The sequence below is a fragment of the Amblyraja radiata genome, chromosome 29 (assembly GCF_010909765.2).
Source record: "Amblyraja radiata isolate CabotCenter1 chromosome 29, sAmbRad1.1.pri, whole genome shotgun sequence".
NCBI classification, from domain to species: Eukaryota; Metazoa; Chordata; class Chondrichthyes; order Rajiformes; family Rajidae; genus Amblyraja; species Amblyraja radiata.
In genome coordinates, this window is record NC_045984.1 from 27,090,777 (window position 1) to 27,106,472 (window position 15,696).

Sequence of the window (15,696 nt, forward strand, 5' to 3'; positions counted from 1 at the left end):
GAATGGCCCAATTCTGCTCCTATGACCTTATGACATGAGAAGTTGCCATTGTTGCATCATTCGATCACATTGTGACTAATCTGCAGGAAGTTAGTTGAGGTGTTGCCGAATTCTGACTACAAGCTCACCAGATACAGGTGTGGTATCAGACAGATGGAAGGTTGCAAATAAAAAAATCACCGTCCAAAAGATAAGAGAAATGAAATAAAGCCAAAATTTACAGGCCTGGAAAACTTAACATCACGGAAGGTTTAGTCAAAGTAATCATTCCACTTCCAAGTGGTCATTTCCAATGCCTTGGAAAAGCACAACAAGAAGGTCTGTGGAATTGTGCAAGACCCATCACATTGTTGACTCTTGATTCTTGACATTGGAGTAACAAGAACACAGTTGTTTAAGTAAGAACTGCAGATGCTGGAAAAATCGAAGGTGGACAAAAATGCTGGAGAAACTCAGCGGGAGAGGCAGCATCTACGGAGCGAAGGAATAGGTGACGTTTCGGGTCGAGACCTATTTCCTTCGCTCCATAGATGCTGCCTCACCCGCTGAGTTTCTCCAGCATTTTTTGTCTACCGTAGAACTGTTTAGCGCAGCTCCAACCCGCAGTGTTGGGACGGCACGGTGGCGCAGCGGTAGAGTTGCTGCCTTACAGCGCCAGAGACCTGGGTTCGATCCTGTCTGTACGGAGTTTGCACGTTCTCCCCTGTGACCTGTGTGGGTTTTCTCCAGGTGCTCCAGTCACCTCCAACACTCCAAAGACATAGAGGTTTGCAGGTTCATTTGATTTTGGCAAAAATTCTAAATTGTCCCTAGTGTGTAGGATAGTGCTAGTGTCCTGGCCAGCACGGAATCGGTGGGCCGAAGGGCCTGTGTCCACTCTTTATCTCTACAGTCTAAAATCTAATGTTTGTTCTGAACATGACAGCAAGATGAACTGACCTCAATGGTCTATACCATATAACCATATAACCATATAACAATTACAGCACGGAAACAGGCCATCTCGGCCCTACAAGTCCGTGCCGAACAACTTTTTTCCCTTAGTCCCACCTGCCTGCACTCATACCATAACCCTCCATTCCCTTCTCATCCATATGCCTATCCAATTTATTTTTAAATGATACCAACGAACCTGCCGCCACCACTTCCACTGGAAGCTCATTCCACACCCCTACCACTCTCTTGAGTAAAGAAGTTCCCCCTCATGTTACCCCTAAACTTCTGTCCCTTAATTCTGAAGTCATGTCCTCTTGTTTGAATCTTCCCTATTCTCAAAGGGAAAAGCTTGATCACATCAACTCTGTCTATCCCTCTCATCATTTTAAAGACCTCTATCAAGTCCCCCCTTAACCTTCTGCGCTCCAGAGAATAAAGACCTAACTTATTCAACCTATCTCTGTAACTTAGTTGTTAAAACCCAGGCAACATTCTAGTAAATCTCCTCTGTACTCTCTCTATTTTGTTGACATCCTTCCTATAATTGGGCGACCATTACATGATCCATATCCTTCTCTCTTTTCCCTGCATTTACAAGTGATTCAGATTTCGCTTGGACAGCTTACAACCCAGCAGATCAGTCTTGATTTCTCTAACTTCAAGTAACCCTTGCATTCCCTCTCTCTCTCCGTCCCTCCCTCCTTCCCCCACCCAAGTCATTGTCCTGGCTTCCAAGTCATCTTGTTGAGTCTCGTTGTCTGTGACTTGTTTTCACCTCGGCCGCGGATCACAATGGCCTGTTTCCTTTATCATCTGAAGAAGGGGCCTCGACCTCGAAACGTGGCCTCTTCCTTTTCTCCAGCGATGCTGTCTGACCCGCTGGGCTACTCCAGCTTTTTGTGCGTCTCTCCTCCACGTAATTAGGCCGGGTTCGATGTGGATCTACCAGAGAGAGTCGACACGATATTGCCGGTTTTATGAATCCGAAAAGTACCTGTTGAAAAAATAGATAAAACAGACTTGTTGGAAGATTTTAAGCTCGTGGAATGTGACTGCCACGAGGCTTCGGGAGTATGTTGAGGAGGCCACAGCCATGGGCCATGGTTCGACGGGGCTGACGTGTCGGATGAAATCTGATACAGAAAAGTGTAAAGTGATACAATCCGGCAGAAATAAAGGCGAGACAATATTGACTGAAGGGCTCATTTCTGAAGCGTGTCACACACAGAAATCCTTGAAAGTGGCCGGGCAGGTTTGGAGTGATCCACAGAGAATATGGCATTTGTGAATAGAAGCGTAGGACATTAAAGCCGGGGAATTATGTTAAACCGTGCACAAAACATTGATTAAGCCCACAACTGGAGGGGCCGCAGCCAACTCTGATCACCGCCCTTTAGGAAGGATGTGAATGAGCAAAGGGGTAGAGAGGGTGGAAGGCTTCAAGGGAGTCAGTAGACAATAGACAATAGGTGCAGGAGTAGGCCATTAGGCCCTGCGAGCCAGCACCGCCATTCAATGTGATCATGGCTGATCATCCCCAATCAGTACCCCGTTCCTGCCTTCTCCCATTATTCCCTGACTCCGCTATTTTTCAGAGCCCTATCTAGCTCTCTCTTGAAAGCATCCAGAGAACCTGCCTCCACCGCCCTCTGAGGCAGAGAATTCCACAGACTCACCACTCTCTGTGAGAAAAAGTGTTTCCTCGTCTCCGTTCTAAATGGCTTACTCCTTATTCTTAAACTGTGGCCCCTGGTTCTGGACTCCCCCAACATCGGGAACATGTTTCCTGCCTCTAGCGTGTCCAAACCCTTAACAATCTTAGAGTCATGGAAACAGGCCCTTCGGCCCAACTTGCCCATGCTGACCATCTAGACTAGACCCAGCTGCCTGTGTTTGCCCCACACCCCTCTAAACATTTCCTATCCATGTAGCTGTCCAAATGTATTTTTTTAATATTTGTTATAGTGCCTGCTTCAACTACCTCTTCTGGCCAGCTCATCCCAGCTCATCCCCCCCCCCCCCCCCTTCTCTGGGTAAGGTATATTTTTCCCCTTATCTATTCCCCTGGTGATTTTGTACACCTCTATAAGATCACCCCCTCAGCCTCCTGCGCTCCAAGGAGTATAGTCCGAGCCTGCCCAACTCCCTCTCGTTCAGGGCCTCGAGTTCTGGCAGCATCATTGTAAATCTGCTCTGCGCTCTTTGCAGCTTAACGACATACTTTGTACAGCAGGCTGACCAAAAACTGAACACAATACTCCAAATGTGGCCTCGCCCTCGTCTTGTACAACGGCAGCACGGCCATCCCGACTTCTGTACTCGGTATCCGGGCTGATGAAGGTTCTGGGGATGAGGGTCTTCGTCGACAAGGTGAGACCGGGGTCGGTCTCAACTGATACGAAGAAGGTTGAGAGAAGATTTGATGCCAGTAGACTCGTTTAGTTTAGATTAAGTCCTGCGGCATAAACGGCCACGGGACTCACCATCGCCCTCCGGGGGCTTCAACATCGGTGCCCCAGATCGCCTCGACGCTGCAGTTGGACCCATGGACCGCGGGAGACGAACAAAGGGAAGGGATAAAGACTGTTGCCTTCCATCACAGGTGTTGGAGTTGTTGGAGATTCACTGTGATGGACGTTTGTGTAAATTGTGTTAAGTGTGTGTCTTGGGTTTTTTTGTAATGTAAAAAAACTGTAGAAATGAAATTTCGTTCAAACGTAGGTTTGAATGACAATAAATAGCATTCCATTCCATTAGTCAGTTAGTACCTCCACCAATGTAAAGCACTTTGGTCAACGTTTTTTAAATGTGCTATAGAAATAAAAGTGACTTGACTTGACTAGTTCTGTTTAGTTTAGAGATACAGCGAGGCATCTGCCTCAACTAACTCCTCCGGCAGCTCATTCCATACACTCGCCTGACCTGACACCCTGACCCTTGACCTGATGCCCTGACCCTTAACCTGACGTCCTGACCCATGACCCTTCACCTGATGCCCTGACCCTTGACCTGATGTTCTGACCCCTGACTTGATACCCTGACCTGATGCCCTGACCCTTCACCTGATGCCCTGACCTGATGACCTGACGTCCTGACCCATGACCCTTCACCTGATGCCCTGACCCTTGACCTGATGTTCTGACCCCTGACTTGATACACTGACCTGACACCCTGACCCTTGACCTGATGCCCTGACCCTTAACCTGACGTCCTGACCCATGACCCTTCACCTGATGCCCTGACCCTTCACCTGATGACCTGACCCCTTGACCTGATGCCCTGCCCACCTGCGTGAACTCTGCCACCGTGTGCCGTCAGGCAACTGAACCACCCCACCACCACCACCAGAGAGCAGCGCCGAGCTACTGTCTTCCTCTTTGATGACCCTCGGACTGTCCTTGATCGGACTCTGCTGGCTTAAACCTTGCACTAAACGTTATCCCCTTATCATGGGTCTCCACCCTGTAAACGGACCGGTTTGCAATCATGTATTGTCTCTCCGCTGACTGGTTAGCACTAAACTGAACTGATAACTAGTCTTAAGTGTTTAAGAAGGAACTGCAGATGCTGGAAAATCGAAGGTAGACAAAAATGCCGGGGAAACTCAGCGGGTGCAGCAGCATCTATGGAGCGGAGGAAATAGGCAACGTTTCGGGCCCAAAACCCTGAAGGAAATAGACAACGTTTCGGGACGAAACCCGGAAGGGTTTCGGCCCGAAACGTTGCCTATTTCCTTCGCTCCATAGATGCTGCTGCACCCGCTGAGTTTCTCCAGCATTTTTCTGATAACTAGTCTCCCCAGGAAGCCATGGTTAAAGTTCAAAGCCATGAACCCCATTGAACTCCCAGCAGCCACTCATGCTGTTTGTTCGAGTTTCGAAGCATTTAACATAACATGCTTACACTTGACATTGGTCGTTGAAGACGCTTCAATGCAAACCCTTTCTCAGGCTCCCTCGAATCCTGCTCCAACATGTGGACCCTCATACCCGCTGCGTTCGGGTGACTGAGGGCTCCTGAACGGCTCCCAGCTGCTGCTCTCTGGAAGTGCTTTCTTGACATTCCTATTGAGTGTTTTGTTTGGGAAGATTAGTCAGGACTGGGTGGATCAGTTGCTGGAGGGGTTCCCACCTCCTCCTCATTGTAACCAGGAATGTTACTCCGAGGGAAACATTCTCGGCCGATGCGAGTTGCAGGGGAGCAGTTGATTAATTGTCACTCCCTTAGCAACACATTCTAAAAATGGAAACTGTAGTCAGGAGGAACGGTAAGTGGAAGAGCGAAGGAATGATGGAAGGAGCAGCGAGAGAGAGAATGTAATCACACACACACACACACACACACACACACACACACACACACACACACACACACACACACACACACACACACACACACACACACACACACACACACGCACGCACGCACACACACACACACACGCACACTCATACACACACACACACACACACACACTCATACACACACACACACACACACACACACACACACACACACACACACACACACACACACACACACACACACACACACACACACACACACACACACCAACACACGCCAGCACACACACACATCAATGCACCCACGCACACACAGACACACCTGGTTTAAACTACAACGTTTATGTACTCAGATATGCACATCATCAAGAAGTGGGCACTTCTATACATAGCTATCACTCCCACTCCTTTCCAGACTGATGCACACAAGAACGCATATTCATTCTCACGGAAATGGTTTTGAGTTGATGATCATTACGCTCCACACGTTGGAAGAATCTCTTCATGTGCGAGTGTCCTGAACGTGTGAACGAACGCCAGAGTCTCATTCTCTGCCTCACATCACTCAGTTCTTTTATTTTCATTCCACGGACTTTATTCAACAATTGCAAGTTACAGTGCACCAAAAGTACACGGACGTTCAATGGTCACAAGACATCAAGCAGTCCCATTATAATACAATGGGGCAGTAATTATCTACAATGCTCTCCTCCCCTCGCGGTGACCAGCGTTGACGGAAGGCCTCCTGCGTCCCCGTGGACACCGTGTGTTCCCTCTCCGCGGACACGCGAGCACGAACGTAGGCCCGGTAGAGGGGCGGGCAGCCGACTCTAGCGTGACCATCGACCGCCCGCTGCCTGGACCCGCCAATGGCCATCCTGGCCAGGCCCAGGACCCAACCGACAGGGAGATCTCACCCTCCCGATCGGCTCTCCCCCACTCCCTGCCTTGTGTCCAAACACCAGGATCGTGGAACTAAAATGCAACCAGAACTTGAGGAGCAGCTGCTTCAGATATCGGTGCAGGGGTAGCAACCTCACACACACACGTGGAACACCGTCTCTTCCTCACCAGAAGTTACAGGCGGGGGGCGAGCCCGTGAACCGACTCAAACGTTTGTTACACACCACGGCTCTGGGCAACACTCTCCACCCCAGGTCCCCGATGTAAAGGGGGAGGACTCCTTGTAGAGAGACCTCCACTGGGGACCGCCCCCACCGTCACGTGGTAACACGGACCGCCATGGCGTGTCCGGACGGAAGACGAGGAGGTGTAGAGTGTTGCGGGAACATCCAGTACAGTACACGTCTCTCCGCGCCACGGAACGGCACGCTGGGCATCACGGAAAGGCGGCTCATGTTGTGTAGGGCAGAATCTCGGTCAGAATCACTCCGAGCACACGCCTCTCCTCGACACCCACCGTGACAGGGTGTGGACCGGCCCCCCTCGCAGTTACAACAGCCCCCCTCCCCCTGAGGAACAACTCGCTGACTGAAGACGACCTGATCCCTCACTCTCAACACATCGCGGTAGAAGCTGGGCAGATCCCGTGTGGGGGGTCGACTGATGCCCGCCACCGGGAGCTGCGAAACCCCCCCTTAGGCAACAATGATTTGGACGAGGTAATTGAATGTAACATCTCCAAGTTTGCGGATGACACGAAGCTGGGGGGCAGTGTTAGCTGTGAGGAGGATGCTAGGAGGCTGCAAGGTGACTTGGATAGGCTGGGTGAGTGGGCAAATGCATGGCAGATGCAGTATAATGTGGATAAATGTGAGGTTATCCACTTTGGTGGCAAAAACAGGAAAGTAGATTATTATCTGAATGGTGGCCGATTAGGAAAGGGGGAGATGCAGCGAGATCTGGGTGTCATGGTACACCAGTCATTAAAAGTAGGCATGCAGGTGTAGCAGGCAGTGAAGAAGGCGAATGGTATGTTAGCATTCATAGCAAAAGGATTTGAGTATAGGAGCAGGGAGGTTCTACTGCAGTTGTACAGGGTCTTGGTGAGACCACACCTGGAGTATTGCGTACAGTTTTGGTCTCCTAATCTGAGGAAAGACATTCTTGCCATAGAGGGAGTGCAGAGAAGGTTCACCAGACTGATTCCTGGGATGTCAGGACTTTCATATGAAGAAAGACTGGATAGACTCGGTTTGTACTCGCTAGAATTTAGAAGATTGAGGGGGGATCTTATAGAAACGTACAAAATTCTTAAGGGGTTGGACAGGCTAGATGCAGGAAGATTGTTCCCGATGTTGGGGAAGTCCAGAACAAGGGGTCACAGTTTCAGGATAAAGGGGAAATCTTTTAGGACCGAGATGAGGAAAACTTTTTTCACACAGAGAGTGGTGAATCTCTGGAATTCTCTCCCGCAGAAGGTAGTTGAGGCCAGTTCATTGGCTATATTTAAGAGGGAGTTAGATGTGGCCCTTGTGGCTAAAGGGATCAGGAGGTATGGAGAGAAGGCAGGTACAGGATACTGAGTTGGATGATCAGCCATGATCATATTGAATGGCGGTGCAGGCTCGAAGGGCCGAATGGCCTACTCCTGCACCTATTTTCTATGTTTCTATGTTTCTATGACCCCGGCGGAACAAATACGTGGCCAGAGCGTGCCATCTGGGAGGGTGGTCCTCGTACACGTACCTCCGCAGAGTCCTGAGACGGAGAGCCGCCACGTGGGTACGCACGCATACCAAGGACTGGCCGCCCTCCTCTAACGGGAGACTCAGGACCGCTGCGGAAAACCAGGGCTTCCTATCTCCCCAAAAGAAACCCGTGCGATCGATACGGGAACCACCTCCTTCAGACCTCCGCGAAAAAGCGTTGGAATCGGGGTGGAGGTTCCGCCACGCATCAAAGGAATCAATCGAACCTCTCAACCTCTTCGCTACTGCAGAGGCACACTGAGTGCCAGAGCGATCTCGCACCTCAAGGGTGCAATTGCAGCCCCCCACGAAGGAAGACACACTCTCCGCTATCAATAGGGGCGACAGATTGGCGCAATGGGCTAAGTGTTCGGCTGGCTACCGGAAGGTAGCCGGTTCGAATCCCGCTTGGAGTGCTTACTGTCGTTGTGTCCTTGGGCAAGACACTTCACCCACCTTTGCCTGTGTGTGAATGTGTGTGAGTGATTGGTGGTGGTCGGAGGGGCCGTAGGCGCAGATTGGCAGCCACGCTTCCGTCAGTCTGCCCCAGGGCAGCTGTGGCTACAGAAGTAGCTCACCACCACCGAGTGTGACTGAGGAATGAATGAATAATGCGATGTAAAGCGCCTTGAGTATTAGAAAGGCGCTATATAAATCCCATCCATTATTATTATTATTAATAGTGCTCAGCAGAGCGGTCACCTCCTGAGGTAGGCACGCCCGCATCACGCACGTTAATGAAATGTAACGGCACGCCATCCAGGCTCACGGCCACATAGAGCAAACGGCCCGGCACAACTTCCTGCATCTTCAGGATCTCTGGCTGGGAAGTCGGGGCCAACAGGACATCCCACTCGGATTTTTGCTGAGGTGGTTCATGTAGACCCCTCCCCCACCTCCCCCTTCCCACTCCAGGAGCCAGGTGGGTTCATCACTGACAACTCTACGCATCTCTTGCAGGAAGCTCACTCGCTGCATGCTTCCACTCTCTGAGGACTGGTAGATGGTGAAATCTACAAACTGGACACCCAGGGTTCCATCGGTACAAAGATCCCACCCACTGTGAGCCCCTTCTCCAAAGCTGGGGCCACATCCTGCTGTGACTTTAAGATAGATTCGCACTTTCCCCGCTCCAACCCCGGAAGAGACAATCAAGTTCTTCTGAAAAGGTTTGTGCAGACCCATTTATTTTGCCTCCTTGGACCGCAACTACCCGGTTTGGACCGTGATCCCGTATTTGATCCCCCCCCCCCCCCCCAAGTCAACATAAGGCTCCTCCTCGAGTGACCCCGAAACCGCAGCTGCGTAGCTCCGAGCCCGAGACCGAGCTGCCGCCATCTTGACAGGGGTACATAGAAACATAGAAAGTAGGTGCAGGAGTAGGCCATTCGGCCCTTCGAGCCAGCACCGCCATTCAATATGATCATGGCTGATCATCCAACTCAGTATCCCATCCCTGCCTTCTCTCCATACCCCCTGATCCCTTTAGCCACAAGGGCCACATCTAACTCCCTCTTAAATATAGCCAATGAACTGTGGCCTCAACTACCTTCTGTGGCAGAGAATTCCACAGATTCACCACTCTCTGTGTGAAAAATGTTTTCCTCATCTCGGTCCTAAAAGATTTCCCCCTTATCCTTAAACTGTGACCCCTTGTTCTGGACTTCCCCAACATCGGGAACAATCTTCCAGCATCTAGCCCGTCCCACCCCTTAAGAATTTTGTAAGTTTCTATAAGTTTCTACAAACCAGCACCAGAGACAACAGCAGTCTCAGCTCAAGAGCGATCTTAGAGTCAGTCTGAAAGAGCAGCAGAAGCCGTTCTCTCCTGCCGAGCAAGGAATTTACGCCCACGCATAACTTCTCCGCCGACCGCAGCTCTCGGGAGGCTTTTCCCAGATCTTCCGAGCCTCCAGAAACTGCCGGATACAAAAAGCACCTTCTCCCCTGTTTATGCCCAGGCGCCCGGCTGATGCAAGAAACCACATAAACACCGCCTCTTCCCGACTCCAGGTACGGTTGGCGATCCGCCAGCCACAGCCACTCCCACGGCACTCCAGAAAAGCGCTGGAATTCCTCACTGAATGGAGAAATCCTTTAAAAAGGAAAGTTTGCGCAGTCCGGCGTTAAAGTCCAACTTCACTCTCACTGCCTCTGTCCCCCTTCCTTCAACGGAAACCTTTAAAAGGTTGCTCCGAAACTTCTCATCTGCCGGAGCAGAGACACCACCTCTCCCTCCCTCTCTCCCTCTCTCCCTCCCTCTCTCCTTCCCTCCCTCTCTCCCTAGTACTGATTCACAGTCAGTCTCTTCTCTATCTTCTCCTTCTCTCTCCCTCTTTCTGTGGCCCTGATTCACTCTCTTTCATCCCTCCCCTCCCCCCCCTCCCCCCCTCCACCCCTTTTTCTACCCCCCACTGGCTCGATCACTGTACCTTGCCTCTCTTCTCTCCCTTTCTCTTGCCCTTTCTCACTGTCTCTCCTCCCTCTCTCAATCCCTCTGTCCCTGTCTCACTGTCTCTCTATCTCCCTCTCTGTGGCCCTGTTTCACTCTCTCCCTCTCTCCCCCCCAAAAAGAGAGAGAGAAAGCAAACTAGAAGGAGAGAAAGAAAGAGAAAAAGAAAGAGAAGAGAGGAAAAGAGAGAGAGAGAGAAAGAAGAGGGAGAAAAAAAAGAAGAGGGAAAGAGAGAGAGAAAGAGACGAGAGAAAGGAAAGAGAGGACGAGGGAGAGAGAGGAGAAACAGCAAAAAGAAAGAAAGAGAAAAGAGAGAAAGAGAGACACAACAAAAGAGAGAGATACAAAGAGACTGCTGAGGAGACCTACGATAGGGGAGAGAGATGCACCAGCAGAGATTCACTCTTGATCAAAGCAACCCTCAGCTGTCGCCTCTCTCCCTCTCCCTCTCTCTCCCTTCCCCTCTCTGCCTCTCTCTCTCTCTTCCTCCATCCTCCCCCTCTCTCTCCCTCCATCTCTCCCTCTCCCTCTCTCTCCCCCTCCCACTCCGAATCTCCCCCCCCCCCCCCAGCCTCCCAGTAAAGCAGGTCCCGGGATACTATTGCTGCGAGTTGGAAGTCCAGGAAAACAATGACGAGGAGGAGGAGGAGGAGGACGAGGAGGAGGAGGAGTGCCCTGGTGCCCAAGGGGGGGACAAGAGAGAGAGAGAGAGAGAATGGAGGGGGGGGTGGAGAAGGACTAGTGAGAGGCAGACCTGAGACCCCGGCCCCTCCCACCAGGCCAAGCTGTGCTAGACTCCACCTGCCAGAGCCCAGACCTCCCCTTGCCGCAGGTAGACACAGGGTGAGGCTGGATGTCTCTGGGTTAGACGGCGGTGGCTATGCAGGAAGATGTGAGTGACCGGGGCTGAGGGGCCGAGTTCCCTCCAGCCCAGTGTGATCAGAGAGGTGTCGCTTGGCAGCATTGGGCCGGGGGGAGGAGGGTGGGGTGGGGAGGGGAGGGGAGGGTGAGCTGTGAGTCTACACACACACACACACACACAGGGGGGGAGTAGCAGCAGCATGTTGATGCGCTCCCTGCACAGACTCAGGTATGTTGTTACCTGCCTCCTGCTCCTCGTCCCCGCCGCCTGTGTCCAGCTGACAGCCCGCTCCAGCGGGCACGGAAAATGGTTGCAGATCGAAGCGGTGAAGAGAGGGATCCTGGATTACCTGGGCTTGGAGCAGCCCCCTGCCATCGGCAGGAGTGTGAGCCGGGAGGAGGAGGAGAGAATGTACCAGCTCTTCCTGGTCAACGTTAGCGGCGGCAGCAGCAGCAGCAGCGGCAGAGCTGGGATCCCGGCTACAGCGGGCACCAGCCTGCATGTCATCCCCGTCCTGGGTGAGTTTCACACCGGCCCCCGGGCACTACACACACGGGGGGCTCGTCCCCACAGCACACGGGGACATAGTGGTGGGGTACAGGGGGGCAGGGACAGGGCAGAGAGGACCAGGGGGTCCGGGGAGGGAGGGAGGTGTGTGTGTGTGTGTGCGACCCGTACACAATGACAGAGAGATCCTTCCTTGCAACTTGGAGAGTGAGACTGGGGGAGTAACTGGGAGAGTGAGACACACACACACACACACACAGAGTGAACGAGTGATGGAATAACTCAGGGAGTGTGTGAGAGAGAGAGAGAGGGGGGACAGTGTGTGTGTGTGAGGGGATGACTCAAACTCACAGAGAGAGAAAGAGAGAGACTTAGGAATGAGTGTGATGGAGTAACTCAGAATGTGAGGGAGTAAACAGAGAGAGGGGGGGGAGATAGTATGTGTGATAGAGTAACAGAGAGAGTGAGAGAGATAGAGAGAGAGAGAGAGAGAGAGAGACAGAGTGTGAGGGAATAACTCAGAGATTAAATTTACAGAGAGAGAAAGAGAGAAAGAGAGAGAATCTCAGGAATTAGTGTGTTGGAGTAACTCAGAGAATGAGGGGGGAGAGGGAGCGAGATAGAAAGGCAGAGAGAAAGATAGGAATGAGTGTGGGAGTAACTCGGAGAGTGAGGGAAGAGAGAGTGAGAGAGACAGAGAGTGAGAGAGACAGAGAGTGAGAGAGAGAGAGACAGAGTGCGAGAGGGACAGAGTGAGAGAGGGACAGAGAGTGAGAGAGAGACAGAGAGATGCAGATAGAGAGAGAGAAGGAGAGACAGAGAGAGTCAGAGAGAGAGAGACTCACAGGTGGGGTGTGGGAACAACTGAAAAGGAATGATCACAACGCAGTAAGTGGGAGTGAGCGTGTGTTGTTGGAACTCAGAGAGGGAGTGAGGATTACTCAGTGAGAATGAGAAATAGCCTCGTGTGACTCAGAGAGATAGAAATGGAATGAGAGATGATTTTTCAAGAATTTGATGGAGTAACTCAGGAAGTGAGAATGAGAGACAAACTCAGATACTAGATGCAAGAGTGACACAGATTGAATGCAGGGGGATAAATAGGTGAACGTGGGAGAGAAACTGGAAAAGTGAGTGCGGAGAGTGAGAGAGTAATAGAGGAAATGAGTGTGAAGGAATAGCAGGGAGTGAGTGTGAAGCAGCAACTCAGAGAGTTAATGTGGAATAATAAGTCAAAGTGTAAATTAGTAACTCAGAAAGTGGCATTGGTGAGTAACTCTGTGAAGGAGAGGAAATAACTTCAAGGATAAAGAACTGGAACATTTCAAAAGAGTAAGTGTAAATAGACAATAGGTGCAGGAGTAGGCCATTCGGCCCTAAAAAGGGTAACCCAGACACTGAAGGTGCTGGGAGTTAACAGAATGAGAGTAGGATTTGCTCAGAGAGTGAGTGTGTGAGGGAGTAACACAGGGGCGGAGAGTGGGGGGAGGGGGGTAACACAGGGAGTCTTGAGTACAACAGTGACCCAGAGAGTGAGGGTGAGAGGACAATAGACAATAGACAATAGGTGCAGGAGTAGGCCATTCGGCCCTTCAAGCCAGCACCGCCATTCAATGTGATCATGGCTGATCATCCCCAATCAGTACCCCGTTCCTGCCTTCTCCCCATATCCCCTGACTCCGCTATCTTTAAGAGCCCTATCTAGCTCTCTCTTGAAAGCATCCAGAGAACCTGCCTCCACCGCCCTCTGAGGCAGAGAATTCCACAGACTCACCACTCTCTGTGAGAAAAAGGTGTTTCCTCGTCTCCGTTCTAAATGGCTTACTCCAAGGAGAGGGAAGGGCGAGGATATCTCAGGGTGATTAACCCAGGATAACCGTGTGGGAAGGAACTGCAGATGGTGGTTTTATACCAAAGGTAGACACAAAATGCCGGAGCAACTCAAAGGGTCGAGCAGCGTCTCTGGAGGAAGAGAACGGGTGACGTTCCGGGTTGGAATTCTTCGACAGAGTGGAGAACAGTCTGAAGGAGGGTTCTGGCCCGAAAAACGTCACCCGTTTCTATTCTCCAGAGACCTGCTGCCTGACCCGTTGAGTTGCTCCAGCATTTTGCGTCTCTAACCCAGAACAAATGTAACTCAGCCCATGCCACCAGTCCAAGTGAAAGGCCTGGATAGAGTGGATGTGGAGAGGATGTTTCCACTAGCGGGAGAGTCTGGGACCAGAGGCCGCAGCCTCAGAATTAAAGGACGTTCCTGTAGGAAGGAGATGAGGAGGAATCTCTTTACTCACAGGGTGGTGAATCTGTGGAATTCATTGACGCTGAAGGCAGTGGAGGCCAAGTCAATGGATGTTCTTAAGGCGGAGATAGATAGATTCCTGACTAGTACAGGCTTCAGGGGTTATGGGGAGCAGGCAGGAGAATGGGGTTGAGAGGGAAAGATAGATCAGCCATGATTGAATAGCGTAGTAGACTTGATGGGCCGAATGGCCTAATTCTGCTCCTACGACTTCTGAACTTCTGAACAGGTGCTTCTAGGACCCAATATGTCAGGGCTAAGGTTGATCATTGATGTGAACGGTTCTACCTTGATCCCCTGTGTAACACTAATCATCCCCTCCCCCCCCACCCCTCCACAGTTGGCGGCGCTGGACATGGCGGAGCTGCAACCTCCAAGAACTTTGACCAGAGACTCACTTTCTGCTTCTTCAACAGTTCAGACATTTACCCAGGTCTGAGGATTGTCCGGGCCGAGTTAAAACTCTTCCAGCACCTCCTGGCCAACCAGTCTCTCCAGAGGTCAAGCCCCGTCTCCGGGAGACGTGCCAGCGTGTACGAGATATTGGAGGCCACCAGCCCGGGTGGAGAACCTTCTTACCGACTATTGGACACCAAGTCCCTGGACTCTGGGCCCGTGGCCGGCGTCAGCTTCGACGTGCGCCCCCTGGTGGAACGTTGGATGGGCAGCGGGCTGCAGCAGGTCCAGGTGCAGCTCCAGCACCACCCGCCCCATCCCGACCGCCCGCTGGTCCAGGTGGGCGACCGCGTGCGGCTGGAGATCGAGACGCGGGTCCAGGGACGTCGGGGGCGGAGGGCGGCCAGCTCCGGGGAGGACTGCCGCCGGAGGCAGAGGAGCTGCTGCAGGAAATCCCTCCGGGTTTCCTTCAAGGAGATCGGCTGGAACGACTGGATCCGGGCGCCCGAGTCCTACAACATGTACAACTGCGGAGGCGCCTGCCCCGCCAACTACAGGCCGGCCAACATGCACGCCATGATCAAGTCCGCCATGCACCAGCTGTCGGGCGGCACCAGCCCGGCGCTCTGCTGCATCCCCGCAGCCTTCGAACCCATGACCCTGCTGCACTACAGCAGCGAGGGAACTCTCACACTCACTGCCTTCGAGGGAATGATTGTCACCAATTGTCACTGCTCCTGATCCCCAACCAACTCCCCATCTCTCCAGCCCACCAACCCCCCCCTCTAGGCGTCACACAGTCCGTCCGCTCATTGTTATGTGGCCAACGGTGTCCATCTCACTGACCCAGCCAGTGTCCCAGTTCTACAGTGTCTCGTCCCCAACACTAACCCCCGACACAACTCACCATCCACCGGTCAACATGAATCCATGGCTGAACATCAGAGGTAACCCAACAGGAGAAACTCAATGGTTATTGGCAATAGACAATAGGTGCAGGAGTAGGCCCTTCGAGCCAGTACCGCCATTCAATGTGATCATGGCTGATCATCCCCAATCAGTACCCCGTTCCTGCCTTCTCCCCATATCCCCTGACTCCGCTATTTTTAAGAGCCCTACCTAGCTCTCTCTTGAAAGCATCCAGAGAACCTGCCTCCACCACCCTCTGAGGCAGAGAATTCCACAGACTCACCACTCTCTGAGAGAAAAAGTGTTTCCTCGTCTCCGTTCTAAATGGCTTACTCCTTATTCTTAAACTGTGGCCCCTGGTTCTGGACTCCCCCAACACC

General features: G+C 52.0%; 1 protein-coding gene across 1 annotated transcript; it reads left to right on the forward strand.

Annotated features, from left to right (window-relative positions):
* The first annotated feature begins 11,384 nt into the window (after positions 1 to 11,384).
* gdf15 (growth differentiation factor 15) lies at positions 11,385 to 15,462 on the forward strand. The gene is made up of 2 exons (XM_033046994.1): positions 11,385 to 11,723; positions 14,352 to 15,462. The coding sequence occupies exons 1-2, from the start codon at positions 11,405 to 11,407 to the stop codon at positions 15,146 to 15,148; spliced, it is 1,116 nt and encodes a 371-aa protein (XP_032902885.1). The 5' UTR covers positions 11,385 to 11,404; the 3' UTR covers positions 15,149 to 15,462.
* The last annotated feature ends 234 nt before the right edge of the window (positions 15,463 to 15,696 follow it).